General features: G+C 55.5%; 5 protein-coding genes across 5 annotated transcripts; 2 read left to right on the forward strand and 3 right to left on the reverse strand.

Annotated features, from left to right (window-relative positions):
* Positions 1 to 2,390: 2,390 nt before the first annotated feature.
* On the reverse strand, positions 2,391 to 5,139 carry MONBRDRAFT_25844 (uncharacterized protein; the record flags this gene model as incomplete). Its single annotated transcript, XM_001746227.1, has 10 exons — positions 2,391 to 2,433; positions 2,566 to 2,616; positions 2,735 to 2,801; positions 2,934 to 2,996; positions 3,133 to 3,851; positions 4,027 to 4,297; positions 4,441 to 4,617; positions 4,727 to 4,800; positions 4,890 to 4,951; positions 5,038 to 5,139. 10 exons carry the CDS (start codon positions 5,137 to 5,139, stop codon positions 2,391 to 2,393), a joined length of 1,629 nt encoding a protein of 542 aa, XP_001746279.1.
* Positions 5,140 to 5,440: 301 nt separating this feature from the next.
* MONBRDRAFT_32605 (uncharacterized protein) lies at positions 5,441 to 7,967 on the forward strand (the record flags this gene model as incomplete). The annotated part of the gene is made up of 8 exons (XM_001746091.1): positions 5,441 to 5,854; positions 5,980 to 6,131; positions 6,308 to 6,394; positions 6,503 to 6,574; positions 6,651 to 6,727; positions 6,829 to 7,033; positions 7,185 to 7,529; positions 7,633 to 7,967. The coding sequence occupies 8 exons, from the start codon at positions 5,441 to 5,443 to the stop codon at positions 7,757 to 7,759; spliced, it is 1,479 nt and encodes a 492-aa protein (XP_001746143.1). The 3' UTR covers positions 7,760 to 7,967.
* A 381-nt stretch (positions 7,968 to 8,348) lies between these two features.
* MONBRDRAFT_8629 (uncharacterized protein) lies at positions 8,349 to 10,040 on the reverse strand (the record flags this gene model as incomplete). The annotated part of the gene is made up of 1 exon (XM_001746228.1): positions 8,349 to 10,040. The coding sequence occupies one exon, from the start codon at positions 10,038 to 10,040 to the stop codon at positions 8,349 to 8,351; it is 1,692 nt and encodes a 563-aa protein (XP_001746280.1).
* Positions 10,041 to 10,700: 660 nt separating this feature from the next.
* Positions 10,701 to 14,354, forward strand: MONBRDRAFT_8630 (uncharacterized protein; the record flags this gene model as incomplete). Its single annotated transcript, XM_001746092.1, has 9 exons — positions 10,701 to 10,730; positions 10,980 to 11,261; positions 11,417 to 11,516; positions 11,635 to 12,192; positions 12,276 to 12,955; positions 13,129 to 13,256; positions 13,354 to 13,465; positions 13,689 to 13,934; positions 14,037 to 14,354. 9 exons carry the CDS (start codon positions 10,701 to 10,703, stop codon positions 14,352 to 14,354), a joined length of 2,454 nt encoding a protein of 817 aa, XP_001746144.1.
* An 876-nt stretch (positions 14,355 to 15,230) lies between these two features.
* On the reverse strand, positions 15,231 to 18,946 carry MONBRDRAFT_25848 (uncharacterized protein; the record flags this gene model as incomplete). Its single annotated transcript, XM_001746229.1, has 12 exons — positions 15,231 to 15,386; positions 15,518 to 15,604; positions 15,700 to 15,920; positions 16,015 to 16,255; positions 16,393 to 16,700; positions 16,820 to 16,905; positions 17,139 to 17,273; positions 17,373 to 17,497; positions 17,643 to 17,726; positions 17,906 to 18,185; positions 18,553 to 18,833; positions 18,893 to 18,946. The coding sequence occupies 12 exons, from the start codon at positions 18,944 to 18,946 to the stop codon at positions 15,231 to 15,233; spliced, it is 2,058 nt and encodes a 685-aa protein (XP_001746281.1).
* Positions 18,947 to 19,251: the final 305 nt, after the last annotated feature.

The following is a 19,251-nucleotide window of genomic DNA, read 5'->3' on the forward strand; positions in this document are numbered from 1 at the left end:
TGATTGCATCGTGGTTGACGCTGCGCAAACTCGGCATGTCGTTCGCCTTCCGACTTTCTTCATCTTAATGTTTGATGACTTATCATGAAGAACCAACGTCGCGAGTGTTCTTGTGCCAAAGTCAAAGGTCGGATCCTTGGGGCCTCTTCAAGTCGGAACTGCTGGTTGGGGGCTGGTTCTGAGGAAAGATTAGCAAGAATTGTACAAGCACACATTGAAAGTGGACATGATAATGTGTGGAAATGGACAAACGACAAGGCGTTGTATGTTCTTTTGTGTTAGCTGTGGTCGCTTCGACCCCCCCTTCCCTTGAGGCATTGCAAAGCAAGCAGAGCAAGTACGTGAATGAATGAACCCTACGAATGGTTTTCTTTTGTTTTCAAAGTGTTTTTATCCTTTTTGTTTGTTGAGTTATTTTTGGTTCTTTTTTTTTTTAACATGTATGTGGTTTTGCGAGGTCGGATAACAATGATGATGTGGGTGGGGTCGGATATGGGGCATCTCATTCGAATGAGGGGTGTCGGGGGACAATGCTTGGGTACAAGGTCCATGGACATTCACGCATGAGGATGCGAACCATGTGATGGCGCCTGTTGGTGGGGGTGAAAAGCCCTATACCGGTTGGATTTTGTCAGTCCTCCACATCGCTGCGAGGATGAGACTACGAAACAAGGATGCTATAGCATCCTATTTTGTCACCTGAGCGCCAACAGCTTGAAAACGAATCAAGCAACACCCGGACATTGCTTGCATCAAGGAACGCTCGCTCGCCCTTCGCGGAAGCTTCGAGAAGACAGCTGTGCCCTTTCACGATGGCGAAACTTCAATCATCCCCAAAACTTGGTGTAGATGGGGCATGTTGATTCCGTTTAATTCTTCTGTTCATGGGAGGCACGCGCGTTTGCCAGGCTCAACGTCGTCCTTTTGGTCGTTGATACCCGTGCAGACACAATGTCACGCGCCCTCCCACCACCCTGCCCCCTTCCAAATCAGCCAAGGGGGAGTCCAGCTGCCCCGTGGAGCAGTGCCTTTTCGGGTTGTCGTTCGATCCGGTACTGGCTCCGTCGAAACCGAAAGGCACCACCACTCAAGTCCGACTCGATGGATGCGATGGCGCCGACAGGCGCTGTGGAAGAGGTTGACTGAAGCAAGCCTGGTGTGGCAGCTGGGACTTGTCCTTCCGTAACCTCTCGGGCTGTCTGGTCAAGTGGTCACTGCAGCTTCATCTCCGCAGCTCCCTTTCCCTCGCCTGATCATGGTCGTTCGCGAGAATGTGTGGGCTGAAAAACCCCTCCGCCCCCCTTGCCATAAACTACGAACAAGGCGATTCTGCCGAATGCGCAACGATTCCTTGAGATCATTGAAATGTTCCGGGGCGCGTGGTACAGCTTTGGGGATGGCTTTTGGCTTTTCAAACTATGCGTTTGGTTCCAACGACTTTTTTCGTGTTGACTCACACTCTTTTGGTGTGAGCTGACCCTAGGCTTCCGAATCCACGGTCAGCACGCGGGGTTTCGGGGAGGCACCAACTCGGTTCATAAGGGGACAAGACAAGAGTGGTTGTGGGAACAGTAGGCATCCAAACCCTCTACTTGGACTTCTCCAAAAACGGTCGATTCCTCAGCTTTTCGTGCAAAAGTGCCTCGTTCACCGGACTTTTGTGAAGTTTTCACCGAAGATGACGCTGATCTCAACGTTTCCGTGAATCCCCAAGGTGTGTGTGGCGCGGTGTGTCCCTGCACTGCTTTGTTGTGCCTTCTCTTGTGTTGTGTTGTGCTGTGCTGTGCTGTGTTGTACTGGTCCGTGCTGGACTGACCTGTACTTGTACTGTTTGCTGTCTGTTCTGTGCTGCGAGGATGGTTCAAACTGTTGTTGGGATGATGGCCCGTTCAACATCGTGTTTGGGTATCAACTTGAGACCCAACAACCAAAGCTTGGTGGTGGATCGGAGGAAACGTGGCTGGTCAGCCTGGGCACCTGAGAAACCCCAAGGAAGGACATTGACACCCAGGCCGTTGAACAGTCCTCACACACCACGACAATGCATCCGAGGCGTTGTGCCCGAGAACGAAAGATCCATTCCGATGGAGTCGACAAACAAAAACTGCATCGGTTTCCTCCAACTCGCCCATCAGCACCTCTCTCGAGGCCATGCGTGCGTGCATGCATCAAAGACAGAGCAGTTTAAGGGGTTTGATGACGGAGATGGCTGCGAGCGTCTTGCAAGACGTCCGCGCCCACTTGAGCATTGGAAGACGGCTGCTTTTTGCGAGGTAAACTGCAGGGTGCGGTGAACCAAGCGCGACGTGAGGTTTGAGACCACCATAGGGATGGACAACAACAACAACAACAATAACAGCGATTTCAGGAAGAAAGAAGAATCAGAAAGCCTACAGGGGGCTGTTTTGCCGCTTCTCCAAGCGCTCTTTGCCCCTACATGATCGTGGTGCAGGCATGTGTGCCACGACCCAGCGATGAGCGGAGCGTCCCTTGCACTCTGGTTGCCGTCAGCGCTGGTGCAGTGCGTCACAGCACACTGCCATTCCAAGCAAAGTCTCGACTGACCGTTGAGCCACCATTTCTGCGAGGCTGGACATGTTGGCACCGCCGCCGCCGCTGTCGTTGCCAGAGTCAAACCACAATAGATAGAAGAGCCCATTGGTCAAGATCACAGGCATGAAAAAAAAAAAAAAAAAAGGTGAAGGGAGAAGGCGGCCAACCCGTCATCACGTACGAGGCTGCAGCTTCACGCTTCATCTGCTCCAAGTGCGCCTCCCGGGCCGCTTTTTGCTCATCCGTGGCTACACGAAAGCAAATATGAAAAAAAACATGAGTCAAAGCACGCAATGCTCGGCTGGTCGGTGTACTTGCCACACGCACACACAAGTGCACCCAAGCGCGAAGCTCCAGACACGCAACATTGTCGAACGTACGTGGATGCCAGCTGGAACCTGAGGATATGGGGATGTGGTCCTTGAGAAGGTCAGGGGGTGGGCCTACACGTAGCCAATCATCGCCCAAAGCATCCGTGAGCACTCAGTCCCCTGGCCAAATAAATTATGATTAATTGAAGAAGAAAAACAACACCCTCGCACACAAACTTCACAATCACAGAGCGCGCATCAAGCCAACCGGGTGGAGGTGGTGGGGGTGCACCCGCGGCAGTTGGCTTGATGGCACTGGGCGTGGCCATGATTGGGCTCGGCTCGGTGGAGGCGGGTGTGTTTTGTGGCGGTGCAGGTGGCCGAAGGCTGGCGCCGGGCGCATCCTGCGGAGGCGGCGGAATAGACAAGATGGCATGCGCTGGTTTGGCTGGTGGTGTCGGTGGCTTCAGCGGCGAGTAGTTGCCCGAGCTACCCGGCACCAATGAAGGCGGAGGGGGTGGCAAAGAAGCGCTGCTCTCCTGTTCCTCGTCCCCTTCAAAATCGTCAAAGTCATCTTCCTCGTCGTCCGTCGTCACTTCATCGCCATCCAGCTCGTGGGTATCGTGGCGTCTCAAAGGTGACGCCTGAATACCTCCACCCAACGCTGGCGCTGGCGGTGGCGGTGGTGGCGGCGGTGGTGCCGTTCCCGTCATTGCGGGGGCTGGCATGGCAGTTGATGCGGAAGAGGGAGGAGCAATGGCCCCTTTATTTGCCTGAGCTCCGTTTAAGACGACCATGGAAGGCCGCACCGGCTTGGCGTAGACTCCACTGGGTGTGCGGGACACGGTAGACATGTTGTCCTCGGCTAGACCGGCTGAAGGTTGCCCATTCCTGTTCTGCACGGCCGTTTGCAGCGCATGCAGGGTGGGATGAAAGGGCAGCAAGTCTGGATTGGCCGCCAGTCGCAGCACATCCTCACTCTGCTGCCTATCCCATGGGATTTGATCAGAAGAGGGCCGTGAGGCATTGTTGGTGATTCAGATCAATGGAGAGACAGGCCCTGACCCTGACATTGATGTTTGGTACAACAAGTTTGCGCGTTGCAAGGGAAACGAGTTAGGAGAGCAGGACCAGTTGTCAACAACACCAGAGCATGCCGTACGCAATCAAGGGCAGAGAAAGTTGGGCCTCGAGACAGGAGTCACCGAGGACGGCAAAGTCTTCGGCCAGAGAGCAAAGGAAGCGACGCTCTCCCGTGATAAGACGGCGGGCCATCTCCATCTGGTGGTCTTCGTACTCGGCACAGCTGCGAGCAAATTCAAACACGGCCGCATTGGCTGGAGCCACCTTGTCTGGCTTGGCCGAGGCGCGTTTGCAGGCCTTGACCATTCGCGACGAATCCTTGTGCACCTTGCGTCGATCCTCGTCGGCTTCTACGCTCAATGCCGTGGTGCATCTCAACGATGAGTGCCACATCGGCTTACTTGCGTGATTTCGGCAATACCAACAGTGACAAGCGCCTGCACCTTGCCCTGCCCTGACTTCGACCTGCCGTCTGAGATATTGGATGACGTACGGCGGGTGAGTTGGCGTTCGGCGTCCTGGGCGCGCTTGGGCCAGACTGTGGCGTGTTCGTAGAAAAAGGGTAACACTTGCTGCATGAGCACCATGCTGACTGTATGCATGTTGGCATTGTACGCTTGAAGCTGGGCCACCAAGCGAATACAGCTCGCGCTCAGCGTCTCAATGTCTCCTGAGGCATCAGATTCACGATGGGAGAGAGGCGAGGGTGACCGTGAGGAGAGCCAATCAAGGTGTGGCGATACGCTCTGAGTCACGCGAGCTGGGACTGGGGTGCTGACCATCGGCCTCGATATGTGGGCCCAGCAGGGCATGCGTAGCTTCGAAGAAGTCGGCGCCAACCTGACAAGCTTGCCTGAGGGCGCATGAGGCATGGTCAAACACCCGAGAGTAAGGGCAAGAGGACTGTGGCAGATGAGAAAGTTGGTGCGTTGCGACACGTACGCCAGGTGTGACTGATACTTTTGGCCCAGGTGCATGAGCTTGTCCATCTTGCGAGCCGTCACCTGGATAGGAAGGAATGCCAGCTGGCTGTGAGACGGCGAAACGAGGCGGGGCGATGCTGTTGTCTGCGATCATCTTTCAGTCAGACCTTGATGCGCTCAACGCTGGCAGCAGAGAGGCCATGATAGTCTCGAGCACGCTGCGTGGCGGCCTCGGCCTCGAGCAGTACCTCAAAGGCCCGCGTCGCCATGGTGCTGAAGTCCGGGAACCAAAACCAGGAAAAGAGGAGTTGCCACCCAGACAGAGAAGCGCGAACAAGGTCTGAGGGATCTGGCAAAAGGCAAGGGGTTGGCTGGCAAGACCAGCGCGGTTCTTTGAAAACGAAGGTCACTGGCATAGATGAGCGCGCACCCGACCAATCGACGGCAGTGGTTGCTCAGAGCGAATGACGCGCAACGTCTCGCAGCCGCAAGCCAAGACGACCAAGCATGCATGCACTTCAAAAGTTCTTGTATGCGAATACAGTGAGCATATTACACTCTCAACACCTAATGTCAGATGTTTTATCTTCCTTTCTCTTTCTCTTTTGTCTCTCCCTCTCTCTCTCTCTTTCTCTTTTGTCTCTCTCCCTCTCTCAAACTCTCTCAAACTCTCTCGCTCTCTCTCTCTCTCGCTCGAACTCTCTCGCTCGAACTCTCTCTCTCAAACTCTCTCTCTCAAACTCTCTCTCTCAAACTCTCTCTTCTCAAACTCTCTCTCAAACTCTCTCAAACTCTTTCTTCTCTCTCTTCTACACACACACACTCCTCTCTCTCTCTCTCAGTGACAGTGACTGGAGCTGCAAGAGGACCAAAAACGGCAGCGCCATGGATGAGTCTGAGAAGCTGAGCTTGTTTTGCGGTGCGACGGGAGCCAGTCCCGCCGAGGCCACTGCATATCTACAACGCGCTTCGGGCGACGCACAGGTAGGATGCGGGGCTGGCGGCTGTGGGGGAAACCCACGTCACGTTGTGCCAAGAACGGCTCCCGCATCGCTCACGGTGACGGTGCCGCGCTCGGCGCGCGCCTGAACAACCCCCACCTCGTTTAGACAGCCATCATCTTGTATCTGGCCGAACACGATGAAACAGGCATGGAGAATGAGGCACCTGACCATCACACCAGCGGCCCGGTTGCCGCGACGGCCTCGGCCCAGCCAACCGCGCCCGTCACAGCCGCCGCGCAACCCCAGCAACCGCGTCGGTGCGTATGCGCACAACCCTTGCGAGCGTCGCCCGCGCCCATGCAATGCGAGCAATGGGCACCCATGAGCGTTGCAGTGTCTGGAGCTCGACCAGCGTCCTCGAGTGCGAATGCAGCCGTGTGTGGTCTGGCTTGATCAACACACTGACACTGCCCCTGCCGTTGCCCATACCTAGAACCGGTATTGCCACGTTCTCGAGCATGGCCTCGGATGAGGCCAAACCCGATGCAGGACAGACCTTTTTCAGTGGGGGAGATCGCAGGTGCAGCAGCTGGCGTCTCTCTGGCCAGGCACTCACACCCAATCTCCCGCGCGTGTACTGACCGCCCCTTTGCCGTCGACGCCGCTGTTTTGGTGGTCCATTTTGCAGTGGCATTGCAGTGCAGGGCCCACCCAAGGATGCCAACGAAGCGCGCAACGCATTTCTGGAGCGAGCCAAAGAGTAGGTCCGCTGCTCACACGAGGCACGGCCGCAAGCTGTCTTTTGCTCACGCGCGCCGCCGGCCCCAATCGAGCAGGGTCGGACAGTCGATGGACGAGTATCGACAGCAAGAAGCTGAGGCCGCTCGCCAGCGTTCGGCCTTTGCTGGTCAAGGTACACGTCGCAGCGCTTTTTGCTACGCAATCGGGCCGTGTGCCTGCTCACACTCACTCGCGGTACTCGCTCGGAAATCGGGCTGTTTTTTATCAATGCAGGCTTTCGCTTGGGCGAGACCGACACCGTGCCGTCCGAAACGGTAGGCGTGCCTCTGGCGGCCAGGGCCCAGCCACCCGAGAAGAAGCTGGTCAAGATCACATTCTGGCGGGGTGGCTTTTCCGTGGATGACGGTGAAAACACGCCCACACTTCGCAACATGACCGACCCTGCCAATCAACAGTTCCTCAATGAAGTATCTTCTGGGTTCGTAGCGCCACCGGCATTTGACCCCGGTGCCTGCAGTGTGTTTATCGTGCCATTCATTTCTTGGGCCATTTTTCTCAAGCCTGACCTCGGACGAGAGCCTTTAGCCCCAAGACTCACTGCTCCTGTGCTCGAAACGCAATCAAATTAGTTTTGTCCCCCAAGAACTGCGCAGTTTGGGGAACAATGTTCATGTTGAGCTTGAGGATCGGCACGATGAACCCTTTGAGGCACCCAAGCGACAGGTGCGCTCTTTTGCGGGAGCTGGGCATCGTTTGGGTGCCCCCACCCCGGCCATGGGTGGGGCCCAAGACTCAACCACATCGACCCCAGCTGCGTCTTCGACGGCCGCTGCCACCTCGGCCCCAAGCATGCGACCCGTGGATGAGAGCAAGCCCACCACCAAAGTGCAGATTCGCCTCGCTGATAATACGCGTCTGGTCGGTCATTTCAACGAAGACGCCACCATCGGGGATTTGCGGGCCTTTGTCGACCAGTACGTTTGGTTCCTCCCACGATGGGCCGACTGTAAAGTACATAACCTTGATGCGCGACTCACCTGATACTCTCTTCTATGTACGCACCCTCCATTGGCATAGCTCTCGACCCGGCGGTGCTCCTTATGTCCTGATGACGCGTGTGCCTCGCCGAGATCTCACTGACCATAATGAGACCCTGAAGCAAGCCCAGCTCCTGAACGCCGCCGTGTTTCAACGACCTCTGTAAACAAACCCGGAAGCCACCAGTTTATCGCCAAGCATCTCCATCCTCGTGGTATCTCTGAAATCCAACGGATCCGGTGTTGCTCGGCGCACTTTGGTGGTCGACAGTACGCGCTTTCTGTTAGGGCGTGGACACAAAAAATTTCAGAACAACTGTGGAAAAAAAAAGAAAAAAAGTCTTGAAAAATTCTCAATTTATTTGATGGAAAATTTTCGAAAATTCACTGCAGCCAAATGGCCTTCAAACAATACTCCGGCACACAGAGCAGGGGGGGCACGGTAACGTACCGCGCCCACGACCCATTGCACTTCTGCAAGTCTCGGCATAACGACTGGGCTAACGAAACTTTTGATTCATCATTCACGTTGAGCAGAAAACAAAGGTAAACAAAAGCAAAAGCAAAAAGCAAAAAGCAAGGTCACGCATTCACGCCACACCAGCTGGTACACTCCCGCTACGTCACACATTTGAACACGCAATGAATGCAGGCCTGCAGACAGCTCACACCACTGGTCCCGGCGCTGTCAGATGAAACAGGACAATTTATGTCCTGATCATGCCAAGCACTCTTCGCGGGGGCATAAAGCCCAATCTAATCTTCGAGAGCAAAGTCGTCCAGTCCGAGCCAGCGAGAGGGAATGACGTCGACCAACGAGACGCCTGCGGCCAAGCCGGCCCCCAGGTTGAGATTGGTCGAAGGGTGAGTGCACTGGTGGATGAGCTCGAGCGGCGACTTGATGATGGATTGGCGGCTCCCGTGCGTTGTGATGAGCTGCAAAGTCGCACCATCCTGTAAGAACACAGTGGCCAGGGCATGCTTGAGCTGCGTATAGGTGGTCGTCACGCGTGCCGGTGACACTTTGACCCACGGCGCATTGGCGGCGCTCTCGGCCAGCTGTTCCAGTGCCGATGCCGACAGCACGTCGCAGGCCGCTGACAAATTCAATGCCTGACAGAGCGCTCGACAAAAGGCGGCAAGCGCATGAAGGGCGCTGAGCACAGCCGCGGCGTCGCGTGTCAGCGCCGCCAACACGTCGTCGTCAGCTGGCAGCGGCAGCCCAGCAATGGTTTCATGCCGAACCAAGAACAACTCCTTGAGCGCTAGCACGCGCAGTTGCCGGACGGTTTGGAGGCGCACGCGCACGCAGGACAAACACATGACTTGAAGTTGTGCGCCAGCGCGTGAGCCGTGCGAAGCCTCCCCACCCGACGAGCTGCTGAGGTACCCCTGGGGCAGACGAGTTACCGAATGTGTGCACGGTTGGATTTCGGCCAGTCGCAGGTGCTGAGCTTGCTGCATGCGACGATTCAGCTCTGTAACTGCGAGGTGCTGTGACTGTAGTACTCGCGAATGATCCAGGTCTGGTTCGAGTGAGGTCTCCTGGGCCGTTGCGCGGCACGTCGCCGGCGGATCTGGCTGCGGGGAAACCGATGCGTCCGGCGCCGTCACGGTGGTCGATGCCCGTTCCACTGGTCCTGTGTGTGGCTCTGGCGGTGGAGATGGCATGGGTGGGGGTTGCAGGAGGGGCACATGTTCTGGCGCCTGACCCAAGGCATCGATGTGTGCTTGTAAGCGGCGGAGCCAGGCCAGATGCGTTCGATCCAACTCGGTGCGCGCGCCAAGTAGCTGTTGCTGGGCCCTGGCCTGCTTTTGTGCCAAGTTGGCGCAATGCCGGCGCACAAGATGCTCCCGATTGCTGGCAAGGGTGAGGGCCTTGATGAGCGCCACCTGAGCCTTGCGGCGCTGCTGTAGCTGTTGAACAAGTCGTCGACGGGCCGCGTGGCGCATCTGAAGCGTGTGTAGTAGTCGTAGACGCGTGGTTTGTTCCCCATCCAAAGTTGCCAACTGGTCGCGTGCGTGCTGCGCGGCGCTGCGAGCTGCATGCAAGCGAGCCACCTTGCTGCCGAGGGGCTCGTGGAGCTGGGCCATAATTTGTTGCACGGGCGCCTGTGCCCGGGCGACGAGGGAGGCGTGCAGGGGTGGGGCGTCGACATCTTCAAGGGGGCCATGCTGTGCATGTGGATCACCTGAAGCTGGGCCCACGGGCTCTTCGGCCAACAGGGCATGGATGTGGTCATGCAGGAGGCCTGGCAGGGCGGATGCGGAGCGCGTGACCTCGCCCCCACTGAGACAGGCAGCGCAAAAGGCGCGGTGCATCACCCGGTGACACCCCGGGCATAGTGGGGCTGGGCGTGCTATTGCCGCGTTTGATCGCTCTGGGCTCACGGCACTCGTCGAATTGATAGCATCGGGTTCCTGGGGGCTGACAGAGGTCGACGCCATTGTGACGCGGCTCATGGGCTCGATAAGATCAATCCAACAATAGCAAGCCGAGTCCGCAACCCAAATGGAGGACAATCGTCGCAGCTCTTGAATGCAGTCACGCCTGACTGCTCTTGCAGTCCAGTGCGACCATTCCCTGCCTCTCCGTATCCGTCCGGCTCCAACGGGCTGCGCGCGCGCTCTGTGTGTGTGTGTGTGTCTCTCTCTCTCTCGCAAAAAAAAATAAATTCAAGCGGCGCTGGGTTTGAGGCGACACGAGTGAGGGGATGTTCAGAGTGACGCCAGGCCCTAGTTTCCGTAGCAGTATATCGACTTTTAAACGATCAGTATAATGTTAGAGACTAAAAGTACTCATGTATAATGTAGAAAGATGCCACGTTATCGCATCTACACCTTATCTTCTCATAGCAAGCATTTGCTATATTTGGACGACACAGCGTTTGTGTGTGTGTGTGTGTGTGTGTGTGTGTGTGTGTGTGTGTGTCCGCTCGTGCGCAGTTTTGAATTGAGAGAGAGAGAGAGAGAGAGAGTGTGTGTGTGTGTGAGTGAGAGAGAGAGCGCGGCGGTTCGGGATCGCGGCAGTGGGGGTGGTGCTCGGATGACAGTTGTTGATCTTTTGGTGCAGGTGTCTGCCTGGGCGCAGTCGAGCAAGCTCGGTGCATGTTCATGGAGGGAGAATTTGAGAGGAAGGTGGGAGAGGTTTGAGAGAGAGAGAGGAGAGAGGCTGAGAGTGTTTAGGGTATTGGGTGACTGGCGTGGCGTTGCTCCGCCCACAACATCGGCGTGCGAATCGAGGCTGGCTGAGACGCGCGACGGCGCAAACGGTTGTTCTGGACGCCGTGACGGCGAGCCATGGCCACGTCAGGGCTAGATTGGGGCAGTTATGCCCATCACCAGGTATGCCCTAGGATCACGTAACAGCGGGCTTGATGGTTTCAGCGACTTGGTCTTGGCGCGCCTCAATCTTCTGACGATGCCGCTCTGTTCCTCACTCGGGCTCGGTTCAAGGGCCCACTCGAACGAGACGGGGCACTGGCTGGACTTCTGGCCCGCCACGACGTCGAATCTGCCGACGTCTTGGACGTCAATAACGAAGCTTCTGTTCTTTCGCTTGGCGCTGCCACGGCTCTGGTGTATCAGGGCGTGCTTCTTCTCACCGATTCCCAGGGCCAGCATCTGGTCTGGCGGCCCGTCCCGCTTGAAGGCGTCGCCGTGGCCAAGGTATGGTGAGGGGTGTCAACTTGCTTTACACAGCTGGTGCTTAGGTCCCACAGACCCCTTCCCGCGCTTGCCTCAGCCCTGCCGTGTCCGCAGCACTGGCTCATGGTCTCAATGCCCCTTCCCCTTTGCCAACGGCTGTCATTTCTACTCGACAGGAGTCGCCCGTTGAGCTGGCCTTTGGTGACTTCACGCTTCTGCTCATGAGCACAGCAGGCAAGCTTTTACACAAGCAACTTCAGCTCGCGATCCGCCAGTGTCAGCAAAAGCACGCCCGCGATCCCTCCCCGTCCCCGCTCCCCGTGGACATTCCTCGCTTTCCGGCCATGCCCCAGCCACTGCGTGCCCTTCGTGGCCCACACCCAAATTTCTTCAGTAAGGGATATCTGGTCAACCGTCAGCGCTGGGCAGTTTTGTCTCGGGCAATCTCATGGTGGGCCTGCGCGATGCGACTGGCTAGCCCAACGACGCTCGGTCCTCGAGCTCTCTCTGGAACGCCAGGAGGCTGAAGCCTTGCTGTCTTCTGCTCGCCAAGAGCTGGCCCACGAAGCTCAGTTTGGGGTCATGTCTTCATTCGAAGACTCAACTGATCTGCGCTGCTTTAGTCCCTTTCGTCGCAACTCGCCCGTGCTCTTAGCCGAGGACCTCCTCTCCTCCCACGGCTCCAGCCATTCGCTGCTATCTCGCCAGCAGTCCATTCCAGCTCTAGCTGGTGGGATGCCTGTGGGCTCGCCATTGCCTGAGCTGGAAGCTGGCATTGCTAGTCCTGGACCCGAGGCACCGCTTGATCGGGCTCAACCTCGTCTTCAGGATCTCTATGACAACCAAGAGGGCGCGCTAGCAGGTGACACGGCAGACCAAGAGGCAGAAGAGGAGGCCATTTACGACTTTGCCATCCGCAGCGGGCCAGCCTCACGCCGTGTGAGTGCCTTTGGTAAGAACCCAGCTAAGCCAGACTCAGGCACGGTGCCCATTGTCCAAATTGCGTTGCATGGTCCCCGAGTGTGAATAACACAGGGGCCTGTTGCCGCTCGGCGTTGCCTGATTTCACTTGGTACAACGGAAAAATACTAGACTACGCCTCGATGGCGGCGGCACACTTGAAAGAATTTGGCATTGAAGACGAGGAAGATGAAGTCGATTTGAGTGACCCGGAAAATGCCGACAGCTCCAACGCCAATGAAACGTGGAATGCGCCGGCCATATCGAAACCCGATCTCGACTCGCAAACATCGAGTGCAGCCGCCTCTCCTAAGAGCAGCCCCAAGAGCAGCCCCAAGAGCAGCCCAAAGGCGCGTCGCCGAGCGCACAAAGCCAAGAATCGCAAGAAGAGCCTGGATGCCAGTTCACAACTGTTTAAGCTCGCCTTTTCAGCCTCAGACTCAAGCGGCTTGCGTCGAGAGCTACAACGGGCCACGAAGCGTCGGCCCAAACAGCAACCTGGTATGCCCCACCCCTCTTCTTGTGTCAGCGAAACTGCCTTGAAGCTTCTCGTACAACTGGCCAAATCATTCATCTCAAGCTCCTATATCTTGCTTCTTTACGCCATGTCGGCGTACGCATGGCGGTTTGTAGGGGCCCAGAATGACCGCATGCTGCTGCGCGTCCGCGAATTTGGCATTGAATTCGTCGCTGGCACACACGCTCAAATGTTGACCTATTTAACTTCGACCCATGTTCGTGGCATTCTTCTTGATGTATGTTTATCGCCCTTCCTGTCCCGTATCACAAAGCACACTGCACACAACCAATCTACTGCCAATACTGCCCGGGCATGCATCAATGTGCACCATATTCCGAGCAATGCTGGTCACTTTATTTCTTTGCGCTGGGGACCTCAATGACGCTGATCGCACCATTGCTTTTCCAGGCCAAGCAACCTCGCGGTTCAACGCTGACCAGCCCACGCAAGCGGAAGACTCCTTGGGCCAGCACGCAGGAAACCTTGACCGATGCTTCCGACCAAGGGTTTTCCCGCATATTTCTGCTTGTGTTTCGGTGAGTCGTTGCGGTCATAAAGGACAACTGCGATGCCTGCGGATTATAGTCTCTGGGCCGCGTCTTTCATCTCGCTGACCTGCTTACGGCCGCGCAGACTTTTTATGACGCCAGTGGAGTTGCTGGCGGCGTTACATCAGCGCTTTCGCACACCCATGCAAGAGGAGATGGAGGTTGTCGAGGCAAAAGATCCCCTCAGCTCCAACCAGGTCGGCTTGTGCTTGATGAGTCATTATTTCATGGTGTTGCGCTTCTCTCGCTCTAGAGCTCGCACTGTGCAACTCTACACCCCCTCACAGCTGCAATTCCAATACAGGAACAGCTAGACACGCACGGCAGCCGGATCAAAGTCAGATTTTGCGCGCTCAGGTGCCAACCTGTTGCCCCGCTGGCTCACAAACGTTGACTTGCCTCTCCGCTTGTCCGCTTTAGACACTTGGGGTGCTATACGGCTGGGTGACTCATCACTGGCACGATTTCGATTCGAACAGCGAATTGAGAACCGATCTCGAGGTGTGCGCGCAGTCTGGGGTGGTACAGAAGCGCATAGAACAGCTTCTGAGGCTCACTCGAGCCCTTGGGTTCTTCTTCTTGCTTCAGGCCATGTTGGATTATGTCGAGCTGTCTGGGTTTAGTGACTTTGTCAGGAGGCTACGCTCTCAAATCCCAGATCTCAAGGTATGAAACGCTTGCCCATCAGCACTTGTCTGGTTTCCCTCGACAACGCTCGGCCTTTTCAAACTCATTGACTGTGATTTATTTCGACTTTGCATGACACAGGCAACGCCTTTTGAATCGCTGCCCAAAATGACGCCAAGCCCGGAACTGTTTGCCATTGTGGACGGACTGTCCGGCATCGCGCTCGCCGAGCAGCTTGCACTCCTCCATACCTCTTGTCTTGGCCGCGTCCGTTCCGTTGAGTTTGTCATGAACATGCGACGACACGACGACGCGTTCACTCCTCAGCTCGACGATTATATCAATTTGTTCAATGATGAAGTACGCGCATTGGTCTGCTACGCGGTGCCAAAATCGGTCGGGGATCTCATTCGGGGCAAACCTGGTTTGGGCAGGCAGCATGGGTCCAAGCCTACGTGAGCACGGCTGCAGATCCGGATTTGCAGGTTGGAGAACGCGCCCTTGTCGCTGGCAGTGAACTACGGCTGTTCTGTGTTTTCCTGTGCCAAACCCCGATGCCTTTTTTTTTTCGATTCATTTAACATGCTCGTGAATCCCTAGACCGAGCGCCTATCAAAGATTGTGCAAGCGACGCTACACTCGGACAATCTGAACAACTTTGCCTCTGTTTTTGGTTTGATGGACGCTTTGGCCAAGCCCGGTTTGGCCTCTCTCCAGGCTGCATGGAAGACTCTGCCCAAAAAGGTGCTGAAGGGCATTGCAAAGGTAATTGTTGTGTATAACGCCATCATTGGCCCATATCAAACCCGAGACGCACGCACGCTCTCACTACTACGTTTGGGTGCCCTCTGTTTGGAAAGCTGGAGAATGGGCTATTGGATCCATCAAAGAACATGCACAATTATCGTGCACGTTTAGCAGCATGCCGAGGCCCGTGCGTGGTTTTGGTGCCCGTGTTGCTCAAAGATCTGCTTTTCTATGACCAGGCCAACATCGAGGCACACAAGAACGAATCTCAAGTGGACTTTACAATGTATCGCGAGCTCGATCAATTACTTCAGGTCTGGCCCGTATCGATGGCCGCCCTCTTGCAACCACTGGCTTTCTCGGGTTGGCATCCTTCGGACTTGGAACTCACGATCCGGCGAGTGTCCTTAGACGGTGCGCAGCGTAAGCGAGACGCGCTGGGGCTTTCAGGCCTTGCCCAGGTTTCAAGAGCAATTCTTGGGAGAGGGTCATTATGGCTTTGATTCAGCAGCCACCAACGCGCCGGGCCATGGGTGCGAACAACTTGATGAATTTTGAGAGCGTTGCTGTGATGCTACGCTTTAGCCCTTAGGCGGAGGGAGTATAGCTAATGTCCGTGTCGATACGCACATAGCCGTCACCAAAGACAATCTGATGTGCACATGGGATGGTTGTCCCGAAACGCGGCGAGTGAGGGTTTGTGTGCATAGTATTGGTGGTTGTGGTTCCCTTGTGCAGCCATGTCTTTGAGAAGGAGTATGTACACTATATCAAGGCGACAGGCTTCTCTTGGTCGTTCAACGCGACCAATTGAGTTCCTCGCAATGCGCCCAGAACAATCAAGACGAGAACATTACAAATTCACGCATACATACCTCAGGGCCCACAAAGGTAAGACCATTGACTGTGGGAATGGGAAAGCCTTGCGTGATGTGCTTGTTCAGCTGGGGCACGATGACTTCCTGTCAAGGAGACGGGGTTTGTAAGGCCTGGGGCTGCGCATATCACAAGAGTGGAAAAGAGGAAAAAAGCGTCGCGATAGCTTGACAGGACCCACCTGGCAGAAGACGTTCATGACATCTTGGAGAAGGGAGGGGTCAATGTTGCCCACGGCGCTGTCAACGACAGCAAGGTCAACCTTGACAAAGCTGATGTTCGCGCCAATGTACTCCGTGTCCTGGTTGGTGTAGAGGTGGACGGTGCCGTCACCGAAAATGCGGGCTTGAAGCGCGAAAGCAAACTTGTCGGTGCCATTGGTTCCCGCCGGGGGATTGATGTCTACGGTAAGTTTGGGTGATCATTGGGTGAGTGGGCGACTGTATTCTTGCTCTTGCAAGACGTTTTGTCTGGAAGAATCGGGTTCGGCCCGTACATGTGGAGATGTTAAAGGTAAGGACAAGATCCAGGCCGGTGGAGGCGTTGATTTGGATGGCAAGGGGGTCTTCGATGGCGGCCAGGTGCATGTCCATCGTGCAGTTGGCGCAAACGTTGAGGAGGCCCGGGACGAGCTGACCCAAGCTGGCAGTGGTCAGTTGAACGGGAAATCCAGAAGGCACATCGTTGTTGGTGATGACCCACTGCAAATATCCGGCCTGCTGATAGGCCCAGCCAGCCTGGGGAGGCGTACGCGGGAAAGGGGAAGCAAGCGTGTAGAGCATGAGGGCGGGAAATAGGGTCAAGCAAACGACAGAGAGAGGATGGCGTAGGCCGCGTGCTTGACGAAAAACAGACAAACGAACAAAAAACGCACCGAGCGAGCCAGGTACTCATCGATGAACAAGTAGAACATGCGGGTCACGTTTGAGGGGTAGGGAACAGGAGCGGCGTTGAAAGGGGGCAGGGTGGTATTATGGGATTTGGTAACAAAGGCACCGCGATGGGAGGTAAGAAGATAGGTCGAGGTGGTGTTGGGGGCCTGGATGAGCTCAAAGTTGATTTCGGCATAATCATCCAAATCCACCGTGGTGGGCAAAGTGGACAAAAGTTTGTTACCCGTCTCAACCAGCTCCTTTTGAATCTCGCTGCAAAGCTCCTTGTTGAGTGCATCCTTGACCGTGTCTGCCAAGTCGGGCCAGAAAAAGAGCCAATGAGCAGGTGTGACTCGTAATGAGCCTGGAAGGTGTGGCAGCGAGAAGTTGGAAGGTGGAGGAGGATGAATAAGGAGTGCATCGGCGTACCACCGATGAGGCCGGTGAAGAGGTTGTAGAGCCAGGAAGCACCGCCGTGGAACTTGAGGTCAATCTTGTGCACGCCACCCGAGCAGCTGGCAAAAAAAACCAAAAACCAAACAAAAAAAAGGGCCAAAGTGAGGCCGCAGTTTGGCAAGGAAGGGTCAGGATACGCATGCATTCAGAAACCAGCGCGTTTGTGTGTGTGTGTGTGTGTGTGTGTGTGTGTGTGTGTGTGTGTGTGTGTGTGTGTGTGTGTGTGTGTGTGTGTGTGTGTGTGTGTGTGTGTGTGTGTGTGGAGCGGGTCAAGTGGGACATCAACGCCAACCTGGGGATGCTGATGGTGGGCTCATGACTGCTGCTCATGCCAACGTCCAGGACAAGGTTGATGCTAATGTCTTCGGCCGAAATATCAACAGAGCCCGAGTCGGAGACGTGGGGCCACGAATGCTCTCGGTAGTGCCTGGTAGTTGCGCAGGCAAGAACGGGAGCAACATGAGCCATTTCTCACGAGGGTGCCACCATAGCCTTTGCCCGACATGCGAGGGAAGAGTCGACAGACCAGTGGGCGGTTAGGCCAATGGTGGCCGAGTTCAGGTCAAGGTGAATGCCGTCCGTCTGGGAGTCGATGGCTGAGGTACCAAGGTTGACGGTGCTAGCCTTGATGTTGGAAATGTCGTAATCAATCTGTATGTGTGTGTGTGTGTGTGTGTGTGTGTGTGTGTGTGTGCGTGCAATGCGAAAGCAAGGCGACAACGAGGATAGGGATGAGCACTGAGGTGCTGCTGGTTTTGGGCCAGGCTTTGGGAAAGGAGGGCATGGCGTGACGTACGTGTCCAACAGGGGATTTAGCACTGCCAGAGATGTCAGGGATGGTCAGGGACTGCAGCTCCTGAGCGAGAATGGGCATCTCAACCTACACGCAAGGTACCGTGGCGTGGCCAGGAAAAGGTACATGGCGGGCAGAACAGATGCAAGTGAGGCTGCCAAGGCTCACGTGGTCCACTTTGAACAAGCCCAAATGGCAAGAGCGCTGGTTGGGCGCTGGTTGGGGCTGCCATTCGTGGCTGGCTGGCTCGCTTGCGACACACTAACCTCGCGGGCATAGTCCATGCCCTTGTTGGTCAAGCAAACTCGAAAACCCGGGTTGCCATCCGTGGCCATGACCATGGTGGTCGTCAGAGACAACACGAACGTGAGCCCCAACAGGGTCAGCATGTTTGAACCGGTCATCACGAATGGTCTGCCGCTGCCGTTTCCTTGAGAAAAAAAATGAGAGAGAGTTTGAGAGAGTTTGAGAGAGTTTGAGAGAGTTTGAGAGAGTTTGAGAGAGTTTGAGAGAGTTTGAGAGAGAGGAAAAGAGTTAAGAAAGGTGCTGTCAAAACAAAAATAAAAACGTGTGTGTGATGGAGCCACGTAGTGTGTGTGAGATATGAGGTTGAAAGTCTTATGTATATCGTTCGTCGGGTGTGGGATAAGTAGCCTGTTGGTGTGGGAGGTTTGCAAAACTTGGAGGCTTTGGTGTGACGTTGTCGTGTATACAGTCGCAAGCTTGGGTCTGCCTTTGGAATGTACACCTGTGTGTGGGACCAATCGTGCTTTCCACTCCCTCAAAAACCACACAAAATTACACTTTAATGTATTAAAGTGTAAAATATAATACACATACAAAATAGATGGGACATGATGAATCGACATCAGAAGCTTTCTCCTGTGTCAGTCGAAGTATAATACATAATTACCTGGTGGTACATAGTCTTACATGTGCAAGAGAGAGAGAGAGAGAGAGAGAGAGAGAGAGAGAGAGAGAGAGAGAGAGAGAGAGAGAGAGAGAGAGATGAATTGGTTTGGTCGGTTTGAGAAAGAGAGAAATAAAGAGAGAGAGAGAGAGAGAGAGAGAGAGAGTAAAATTTAATGAGAAAGTCCCACACACACACTGACACTGACACTTGACAACATTGAGATTTGAGGTCAGGACGGCAGCCCGGCGCGGGATGATGATGTGGCGCTGGGGGTGAGGTGTCTGGGGGGAGGGGGGGGTGTGGTGGTCTGGTCAGTTGTTGGGTTTGGTTGTTGGTTCACATTTGGAATTTTTGGGCCTTGTTTCGTAGGGTTGTTGGACATTTCCTTGATCATGGCGCGCCGTCGATATCGTGTCGAGGCCGTGGGGCTGGATGAAGCGGGCTTGGATGACGATGCCGCCGTGCGCGAGGGTCTGTTGGCCAATGAGGAGAGTTCAGCGGCCTACTCAGTGAGCCATGGTGCTGTCAGTGCCCGCTCAGCTTCTGCCGGTGCGCCGGGCATACCCGGCGATTATCCAGTTCACGAGCTCGTTTGGCACAACCGAGCCGCTCAGCTTCAGGAGCGCCTGGCCTCTGCCACGGTAACGTCGTTGCCCGCGCCGCATTTGATGCGTACAATCGGCACCACATAGAATCGAG

This window comes from Monosiga brevicollis, genomic scaffold, assembly GCF_000002865.3.
Source record: "Monosiga brevicollis MX1 MONBRscaffold_11 genomic scaffold, whole genome shotgun sequence".
NCBI lineage: Eukaryota > Choanoflagellata > Craspedida > Salpingoecidae > Monosiga > Monosiga brevicollis.